This window comes from Geotrypetes seraphini, chromosome 12 (genome assembly GCF_902459505.1).
Source record: "Geotrypetes seraphini chromosome 12, aGeoSer1.1, whole genome shotgun sequence".
Lineage (NCBI taxonomy): Eukaryota > Metazoa > Chordata > Amphibia > Gymnophiona > Dermophiidae > Geotrypetes > Geotrypetes seraphini.
Genome location: NC_047095.1, coordinates 65554398 through 65565119, shown reverse-complemented (window position 1 = coordinate 65565119; position 10722 = coordinate 65554398). Strand labels below are relative to the sequence as shown.

Genomic DNA, 10722 nt, shown 5'->3' with positions numbered 1-10722 from the left:
CAAGTGAGCATAAGACAGCTAAGCGTGAAGTGTTCATAGTCAAATGCACGAGCACAAGACAAGTGAGCGTAAGACAGCTGAGCGTGAAGGGTTCATAGTCAAATGCATGAGCACAAGACAAGTGAGCGCAAGACAAGTGAGCGTAAGACAGCTGAGCGCGAAGGGTTCATAGTCAAATGCACGAGCACAAGACAAGTGAGCGCAAGACAAGTGAGCGTAAGACAGCTGAGCGTGAAGGGTTCATAGTCAAATGCACGAGCACAAGACAAGTGAGCGCAAGACAGCTAAGCGTGAAGTGTTCATAGTCAAATGCACGAGCACAAGACAAGTGAGCGCAAGACAAGTGAGCATAAGACAGCTAAGCATGAAGTGTTCATAGTCAAATGCACGAGCACAAGACAAGTGAGCGCAAGACAGCTAAGCGTGAAGTGTTCATAGTCAAATGCACGAGCACAAGACAAGTGAGCGCAAGACAAGTGAGCGTAAGACAGCTGAGCGTGAAGTGTTCATAGTCAAATGCACGAGCACAAGACAAGTGAGCGCAAGACAAGTGAGCGCAAGACAGCTAAGCGTGAAGTGTTCATAGTCAAATGCATGAGCACAAGACAAGTGAGCGCAAGACAAGTGAGCGTAAGACAGCTGAGCGCGAAGGGTTCATAGTCAAATGCACGAGCACAAGACAAGTGAGCGCAAGACAAGTGAGCGCAAGACAGCTAAGCGTGAAGTGTTCATAGTCAAATGCACGAGCACAAGACAAGTGAGCGCAAGACAGCTAAGCGTGAAGTGTTCATAGTCAAATGCACGAGCACAAGACAAGTGAGCGCAAGACAAGTGAGCATAAGACAGCTAAGCGTGAAGTGTTCATAGTCAAATGCACGAGCACAAGACAAGTGAGCGCAAGACAGCTAAGCGTGAAGTGTTCATAGTCAAATGCACGAGCACAAGACAAGTGAGCGCAAGACAAGTGAGCGTAAGACAGCTAAGCGTGAAGTGTTCATAGTCAAATGCACGAGCACAAGACAGTGAGCGCAAGACAGCTAAGCGTGAAGTGTTCATAGTCAAATGCACGAGCACAAGACAAGTGAGCGCAAGACAAGTGAGCGTAAGACAGCTAAGCGTGAAGGGTTCATAGTCAAATGCACGAGCACAAGACAAGTGAGCGCAAGACAAGTGAGCGTAAGACAGCTGAGCGTGAAGGGTTCATAGTTAAATGCACGAGCACAAGACAAGTGAGCGCAAGACAAGTGAGCGCAAGACAAGTGAGCGTAAGACAGCTAAGTGTGAAGTGTTCATAGTCAAATGCACGAGCACAAGACAAGTGAGTGCAAGCCAACTGAGTGCGAAGTTGCGCTCACTTGTCATTGCGTTCACTTGTCTTGCCACCTTTCTGTATGTATCACTTGTAACCCGTTCTGGGAGGAAGAGCTATAAAAACGAATGAACGAATGGGGCTTCAGTGCCCATCAACCACTATTGGGCTGGAATAAAACTCAGACCTATAAACCGTCCACAGTTTACTTTAGTTTCATGTTTAATCTCTCTCGTTTTCCTCTTTTTGATATTTATAAAATTTAGATTGTTAATTTAACTCTTCTACCTTTCCTTAGAATGGAACTATAACACTCACCCCCTGGTTTTACTAAGGTGTCCTATGCGTTTTACGCTTGCTAAATATACACGCGTGCTAACCGCTAACGCGTCCATAGACTAACATGCACGCGTTAGCGTTTAGTGCGTGGTTAGCGCACGCTAAAACGCTTAGCGCACCTTTGTAAAAGGAGCTCTCATTTTCTTGGATCTTGAGGGGTTGGGTTTTTTTTTCAGGGGGGGGGGAGGTTTGCCTTCAATGTTCTTTACTTTCCATGGGGTACTTTCTTCTCCTCTCTCTTATTAAATATATCCATAATGTTAGTGATGTCTTCTCTTCAACTGTGAGGCCGTTCGGGACAGAGAGCGAGTAGCTCGGGGGTCAATATTTAGGATTGTGAACCGCTTAATACCTGCGTTCAAGCGATATATGAAATGCAATCAATCCAATCCAATCCGTATATTAAGGCTGCCTAAGTCTCAGTTTTCAATCAATTGCAATTATTGTGGATAGCATCTTTGGACGTTAGAAACAGCTGAAGGGGTAGCTGTGAGTGGCATAAAGACCCAGACGAACCCATTTCCTGGACAGCAATCCATGCATTTCATGAAGTAGGATCTTGTCATCAAAAAGCTTATGTCGCAATAAATGTGTGAGCTTATAAATCGAGGTTTTAATCAACACTGTATGAAACATTTCAGTCCTCTGAAGCAACCCGCTCTACTCTGTAACACCTCTGGACATGTCCAGAAATCCTCTTCTGCAATCCGCCTTGAACCGCACGGTAATGGCGGAATAAAAATCCCTAATGTCACGCAATGTTTTTCCAGCGGCCCATGATCGAAGTGTGCAGGGGAGCCTGGGTATACACGTAGCGCCTTCCGTCACAGCTCCAGGGTCGTATTTCTCCCCGTGGCTTCTGAGGCCTTTTTTCCTCCTCCTATGTGAGGTGTTGCATTTACGCAGGAAATAATAAGGCAGTGTACGAGTTCTCAGCAAAGACAAGCGGGGTTAGCATTGCATGCTTGAGTTTATAAAGTGCCCTCAGCCGCTGAGGTGCTTTAAAAAGAATCAAGCAATGGAAAGTCTGATTCTACAGTGTAGCTCATTCCTGCATCCTGGAAATGTTTCGTGCGCTCTGACTCGTTAAAAAGGTAGGTCACAGGACTCAGCTGTTCCGAGGCACCCAGATCTCATTATTCAAACCGCTGCACCGTTAACTCATGCTTGGTTGTGGTTGGTGTCTCCTTCAGCCTCGGCCTAGTGCCCACCTATTGTGTAAATATTGGCCTCCAGCTTAAATGAATGGTCTTATTTTGTCAAATGGCCAGATATTTGGAGATATTGAGTTTGATCCCTCTCCCACCCTCCTGTTGCAAAAGTGATTTTAAACTGGTTTGGGCATAAGGGGAGGAGAAGGAGATTAGCTTCCTGCCATCTCTCTGGACATTTGTTCCTGTGCATAATTTATTTTGCTCCAGCTCCTCCAGAAGAGAAGCGACAGCGCTACCTGCAGCCTGGAGGATGTCATTGAGGAAGCCGATCACCTTGCCTCAATGAAATCATAAAAACTGCCCCCAGCTGTGTAGCATCATAGCACAAGAAATTTCTGCAAGCTGTGAACACACTAAACCAGTAGTTCCCATCCCTGTCCTGGAGGACCACCGAGCCAGTCGGGTTTTCAGGACAGCCCTAATGAATATGCATGAGAGAGATCTGCATATAATGGAGGTGCCAGGCATGCATATCTGCTCCATGCATATTCATTAGGGCTGTCCTGAAAACCCGGCTGGCCTGGGGGTCCTCCAGGACAGGGTTGGGAACCACTGCACTAAACCATACACTGACAAGCAGAAAATATCTATAATAATCTCTGCTCTAATTTAAGAACAATGCTGTTGCATTGGGTTTGCAGTTTTCTTTGAAATAGCAGTTCCTGGATGAGAATGAATGATATACAAATTGCCTACAGCATGCGGGAGAGTGTGGCGCAGTGGTTAAAGCTACAGCCTCAGCACCCTGAGGTTGTGGGTTCAAATCCATGCTGCTTCTTGTGACCTTGGGTAAGTCACTTAAACCCCCCATTGCCCCAGGTACATTAGATAGATTGTGAGCCCACTAGGACAGACAGGGAAAAATGCTTGAGTACCAAGCCATTGTGACATCACCAATGAGGCTGGCTCTTAGGCATTGGTGGAATGAGACATTATGACATCACAATAGGAGGAGCCACTGAAAAGTTCTCAGCCCAAACAAGCAGAGAATGGGGAGAGTGTGGCACAGTGGTTAAAGTTACAGTCTCAGCACCCTGAGGTTGTGGGTTCAAATCCATGCTGCTTCTTGTGACCTTGGGTAAGTCACTTAATCCCCCCATTGCCCCAGGTACACTAGATAGATTATGAGCCCACCAGGACAGACAGGGAAAATGCTTGAGTACTTGAATAAATTCATGTAAACCGTTCTGAGCTCCCCTAGGAGAACGGCATAGAAAAGGGAATAAATAAATAAAATAAAAATAAATTACCCTCCACCTACTTCAGGGGTGTCAAAGTCCCTCCTCGAGGGCTGTAATCCAGTCGGGCTTTCAGGATTTCCCCAATGAATATGCATGAGGTCTATAAACATACAATGAAAGTAGTGCATGCAAATAGATCTCATGCATATTCATTGGGGAAATCCTGAAAACCCGACTGGATTACGGCCCTCGAGGAGGGACTTTGACACCCCTGACCTACTTACAGCCCAGCCCAGGTAGTTCCAGCAAAGAACTGTTTTGTTTACACCTGTTGTAAAAATAGCAGCCCTCGGGTTTGCAATTGAGAGAGCTACTGGGCAAAACCGTAGCCAGACAGCATCTCATCCTTTTCTACTTGAGCAGAAAGGCCAAAGGTACCTACCCCCGGGCCCGACCCCTTCCACGATCTCCGTCTCGTAAGGACCCTCTCTCCGTTTCACTCTGCTGCCGCCGCTGTTGAACATGGGAAAAGCGTCCGGCTCTTCGTAGTACACACTGCAACACATTCACACATCCAAGGACATTAGAACATGGCTGAGAAAAGGGTTAATGATGCAGGCGAAATGAATGCAAATGCAACAGAAAAGGAAAGAGAGACAATGGGAGAATCAGGGTATGGAATGGAGTTTCCTTTACTGCATTAAACGAGTTAAATAGAAAATTCTTTAAAACTCACAACAGTGGAAAATGTGATGCAAGGTAATGAGTTTCAGGAAGCCTCAGACGCAGTGAAGGAGACAAGGTGATGGATGGAAAACAGAGCACAGATTGCATCTGCTCATAAAAAGTAAAGGGAGGAAGGAAACGGAAAGAAAGAAGGAACTATACACAGGAGGAAACAAGAGGAAAATGGAAACGAGCAAAAATGTAAACATAAAGAGCAGAATTGACAAGGAGAATAAAAAAAGATAGGGCTGGAAAGAACAAAGGAGAAAAGATGGAAAATGAAAAGCAAAGAAATGAGGAAAATTTAGTGAGAAAAAAAAAGAGCACATGGAACATGGAAAGAAAAGACAAAACAAGATAGAAGAGATGATATTTAAAGCAAATGAGAGTAAAAAAGAAATTTAAAAAAAAAAAACATTTAAGGAGAAAAACAGCAAATAAAAGGAAGATGACATTATAAGTTAAGGAATTTAAAAAAATAAAAAACACCTTTAAGGAGAATAGAAGAGAGAAAGAAAAGATGGACAAAGAAAAAGAAGACGAAACAGAAATTACATTAAAGACAAGGAGAACAGAAAGGAAAGAAGGGGGGGGGGAAAGATAAAGGGAGATGACATAAAAAGCGAACGAGACCTGTTGGCAGGGGTCAGCGGCTGGCCCAGAGTGTAGAGCATGGCTCTGGCGGCCGGCTGAAGGGGCAAAGCGGACGGGGGGCTCAGCTGCACCATGGGGGGTCTGCACAGCTCGGTGGTTGGCACCGTCTGCGCTCCCTCTCCGCCCGCCTCATCGCTTTTTATGCGCAGGGAGCCCCCCCTCCGCAGCAACTCGATCACCGGTATCCCGAAGGGGGGGCCCGTCTCCTTGGGAACGCCATTAGGGAGGGGCGGGCCGGGGCCCTTCGCTCTCCTCACTGCTGCTGTCCGCTGGCTCTGGGCTGGGGGGTGGCTCCCGGAGGGGTAGATCGCCTTTCAGTCTTTCCATCATCCTGGGCGGTCGCTGCCCACCCTCTCGCCCCCGGGCACCTTAGCAGACTCTGCCGGCCTGCATAAAGGGAAAAGTGGTTCAGCCCAGTCCGTGCTACTTTCTCTTTGAATCAAATAGCACCACATTTTTAGTGATAAATAAATTTCGTGCAACATTCTGGGTTTTATACGTTTAACTTGCTTTAAATCCCTTAACATTTTTTAAAACCTTGGATTAAAAAAAAAAAAAAAACCAACACAAACCAATCAACAACCCAGCTTAAATAGGAAGTCGTCAATTTATTTCACACACACACACACAATTTTAAAACTATTGTGCCAGTTCTGTTTTATTTCCCACTATCAGTTGTGTCGGATCAAATTGACCACAAGGTGTCCAATTGTCATTTCATAAGAATCAGAAAATTGCTTCTGGTCTGCAGGAACGGTAAGAAACACCCCCCACCCCAAAACGTTGTTCCCAAATCCTATTCTTCATCTTACACTTTAGGTCAAATAAAATGATTTTGCATCGTATCCCGTCTTTTTTTCGTTTGTTTTAAGAGCAAATTAATGCCAAAGCTACGCAATAAGTGTGTAGCAAAGGTTGGTGAATGTGTACCTCTTCGTAAAAATGCGGGATACGTGCACTCCTATTTTCTTGCACACACACACAAAAAAAAAAACCAGAAAGAAGTTGCAAGAATTACTTCAGCTGCCGCAAAAGGAAAACATAAAGAAGGAACCGATGGCCGAGTCATTCTGGAGCAATTGCGCAGCCTGTGCCTACAATTTTAAAATGGCCCGCATCGCAGTCGATTGAACATCAAGGCACATTCCTCAAGTACAACTAATATATTTTAACGAAAGAAATATAATTGCCCAAAAGTGAAATCATTACATAAAAAAAAAATATATAATCAGTTCTAAGGAAGCCGTGCATTACTTCAAAAAACGAAACTTTCAGAAGTCTTCCTTCCAAGGGGAGGGGAGGGGGGGATTACTTTTTGTTCGGGAGTCAGTTGAAAAGTATTTGAGCAATTTTGAGAGAACATTTGCGCTACTTCATATTTTCAAGGTGACCAAATTTGCTGTGTTGTAGAAAACAGAAACAGCTGTGAGCAAGAGTCCTTTCACACTGGGTACAAGGTGGCAGCCCTTTATTGTAATTATGTATTTATCAATTAATTCGTTTTCCCACCCCGTCCTCTCCAAAGAGCCCAGGATGGGTCACAGGTCGACATACACAATATACAGTTAACAGGTTACAGTTTGCCATAGTTTACAGTATATAATTTTTTTTTCCTGATACAAGTTTTTATTCTAACGCCATTCACACTAGGGATCTGATACCATATCCATAATATACAGTTTACAGGTTAAATTAGTGCATAGATTTTTCAATAGAAGATTTTTTTCCTAATGCGACACAATTTGTCACATAGTTTAATGAAAGAAAGAAAAAAAAAATAAATCAATCAATCAATCTACAAACAACCTGCTCAGAGATTGCTTCCAACTACACTCGTCTATCCACTTCGTCACTTTCCTGTCTTTTCTCGTGGAAGCGCACCAAGGTCAGCCTACACCTTGTCTGGTAACCTTTATCTGCCTGGAGGACTGAAGCGACCCGGCGGTCTTTAAATGTATATGAAATTAAAGTATAGGAACACGATTATGCAAAGCAGCTCGTTAATGGTGTTATTTAACACTGGCCCCCACCATTAAGACACACGTACACCCCCACCCCACAAATGTACAATAAAAGCAATATTAATTCACTTTCCCTCACATAACATATGTTTCCTACAGGATACTGTAGGTTTGCTCATCGAGCTCTCTGTGGTATATAGACCTTATGAAGATGAGCTGCTAAGGGGCCAGCTTTAGCCCGGCTCTTCCACAGAGAAATTATTATTACATAATCCCATGTCCTTAGCAACCTGTAAAATGGAAAAAACTGTTCTTAATCGGCTTGTCTCACATAATCTTTGTAGAAATAATCTAAATCCGTTCGATGATTATATAACCTTTGTAATCTACACTATACGACAAATGTTTGTATCTTGTGTAATGTAAATACTGTTCTGGAACTCCGCTCCAGGGGATTTGGGCGGGGATATATGATCACGTATAACAAAACATTTTTTCTACATCTTTTTTTTTTTTTTGTGTTGTTGTTTTTGTTTCTGTTGAAAAATGCATTCTAAAGATATTTAATGGTTGAAAAGCACTATAGAAGGCCGAGCTCTGTAGATGCTTAAATATGCCCAAGGAGGGGTAGTTTCCATTGGTTTAGCAACCCCATCATTTTATTGATTTATAATTTTTCTATACCACTTAAGAACTATGACTCCTATGGTATAAAAAAAACCTCCCTCCTTATAAATATTGTTACATTAAGCTTTTGTTTCACACATGTAAAAAAAGAAAGAAAGAAAGATAGATTTAAATTTAATACACACTGTGTTTTACATGCCAGAATTCATGCATTTTGGTGATTGTATTATGGGGGAAATAAACGTTTCACAACAATTTCACAAAATCTAGAAGGTTTTCTATCTGAAAAGGACTTCTCCCAATTGACAAAAACTCGCTTTAAAATGGTTGATCATATTGGAGCCGGGGAGGGGGAGACAGGGATTGACAATTTCCCGAATATTAAAACGAAGGCCGACCCATTGCATTTGTGAAATTTTAAAGTATTTTCGGGTTTTATGTAAAGAGACTTTACAACGAATATGTATTACCGAGATACTTTTTTATTGGATTATGTATTTTACATGATTATGACTATTGGAAAGATAATTTTTAAATGGTTATTTAAATGTAAAAACAATGTTTATATTGTCGTGTTTTTAAACATAACTACTGAACACACATATTCATGAGTGGGTTTGTTTGTTTGTTGTTTTTTTTTGGGGGGGGGGGTGTTTCCGTAAACATTAAATTATCTGTCCGCCGGGTAGAAACGAACCTGTTATCTCCCAAACAGGAAATTTTAGAAAGAAAAATAACCTGACGGCATCTGGACCTGGCCATTTCTAATATGACTCACAGCCCAGAAGGTGTTAATTGAGAAGCCGACCGACCTCTTATGTTAGCAAAAATATTAAATGTAGTTCTTCCACACATTACAAGCTGTGTACGGGGGGAGGGGGGTGTTCTATAACGTAGCACATTTTTTCTGCAAACTGTACATAATAACACTTTAAGGTTATGCATGAGACTCGATTCCGTTGGTTTAAATGTCACTTTCCGGTCTCTGCTATTTTGGACTGATTTAGCCGTAAAAGAATGGACGGAGCATTCCATTTCGTGCCAGATAAGCCCGGGCACATTGGCGTGGTTTCGGGCAACGGGGTTGTTCTTCTTTTAATCTCACACTGTTTAACCTTCATCGTTTTCACCAACTTTAATTTGTCCTCCCCAGCTATCAAAAGCAAAGCTGTTTTACCGATGCTCTTGTTCAGTCTGTATGCGAATACAGCCCCCCCCCCCCGAAAAGGCCATTTACAGGACACGTATCATTTTTCGCCTCGTAAAAAAATAAATTTGAGAAGGAGAAAAAAAAAAAATTCCCGGACCCACTTGTTTTTTTCGTTCGATTGCCAACAGCCCCTTTCAGACAACACGCCGTTAAATAAGAGACCAGATTTCCTTCTTTGAAACACATACACACACCATAATAAATGCCAGATTTGTGCCTATGTGTACAGAGATTAAATATATATAATACATAGACCCGCTTTCTGTATTCGTTTACGAGCGCATTTCCCGTAGGAGAGAAAAAAAAAATGAAGCCCCGGTTCAGAAAACGAGTTTTCATCCTTCAGTCTTGAAACAAAAGAAGAGTTCACTACTCACCATTTGCTTTTCATTGGTAAAAGTGAGTGGCACCATTTTGTGGCCTACTCACAGCTTCTGTGTGTGTGTGTGTGTTTTTTTAAAGGTATAGTGTGAGTGCTGGGTGGCTCTGCTGGAACTGGATCTAATTCCCCATCACGTCCAGCATCCTATTTAGTATGGAGAGGGGAACACTGGTGCAATGTGACCAGCAGAGATAAGGAGGCAGCACTGGCCCGCCTGCCCTGATAAGCCACTAAACCCATTATTTATGAAATGATTCATTATTATTGGGCAATTTTATCGAAGGAAAGCGGAAAAATATTGCAGGGATATAAGCAGAGGAATAACTTTGGAATTCATCCTTTATGGGGCTTTTTTTTTTTTTTGATGTGTCTGTGCTGAGGCTAAAAAAAAAAAAAGACTTTGCAGTATAAAATTCGCCATGACTGCCCACGTTTCGATAGTAATTCCGTATTTTATTTCGGTAGGAGGTTATTGTCGTGTTTTTTCTTGGGATTATTAAATATGGAACACCTACTCAGTCTTTAATTAAATTGAATAAGCCCAAATAAATGGCCCAGATACTGAAGTGAATGCAGGAAGGCAATAGACAGAAGCATTTCTCTGCTTTAAGAGGGGAAGGGAAGCCCCACATTTTAAATAGTCTCATTTCAGTTATTTATTTATATATTGCTCCACCGGACCCCCCCTCCCCCCATAAAAAAAATATAGTATATAATAACTCCATACCACTCCTAATAACCCTGCTTCCTCCCTCCCCCCCCCCCCTTACAACTTATGTGGAGGCAGGATATCTATTTGACAATTCATTTTCGTTTCCTGTTATCAATTGCACTATATTATTTTCCTGCCGCGGCTTCTCAAACCTGTCCAGGTGACCCCCCCACGGCCAGCTGAATTTTCAGCATGAGACGAAATCCTCGAGCAGCGAATGTATACGTGCAACTGCATTTTGTGCATATTCATTTAAAAACATAAGAACTGCCAACTCCGGATCAGACCTTCGGTCCATTAAATCCGGCGATCCGCACACGCGGAGGCCCTGCCAGGTGTACACCTGGCGTAATTTTAGTCACCCATATCCCTCTATGCCTCTCGTAAGGAGATGTGCGTCTAGTTTG

General features: G+C 42.9%; 1 protein-coding gene across 4 annotated transcripts in view; it reads right to left on the bottom strand.

Moving 5' to 3' along the window:
* TAL1 (TAL bHLH transcription factor 1, erythroid differentiation factor) overlaps positions 1 to 9738 on the bottom strand; it is a 17353-nt gene extending 7615 nt beyond the window's left edge. Inside the window, exons 1-3 of one of the 4 annotated variants that reach the window (XM_033917051.1) lie at positions 9599 to 9738; positions 5403 to 5810; positions 4486 to 4598 (exon numbers count right to left, since the gene is read on the bottom strand). In XM_033917051.1, coding sequence (XP_033772942.1) covers positions 4486 to 4598; positions 5403 to 5497 — 208 coding nt within the window. In that variant the 5' untranslated portion in view covers positions 5498 to 5810; positions 9599 to 9738. Of the gene's footprint in view, positions 1 to 4485; positions 4599 to 5402; positions 5811 to 6441; positions 6557 to 6677; positions 6699 to 9598 lie in introns of those variants that run through there. The other 3 variants (XM_033917054.1, XM_033917053.1, XM_033917052.1) reach the window with 3 other exon arrangements.
* Positions 9739 to 10722: the final 984 nt, after the last annotated feature.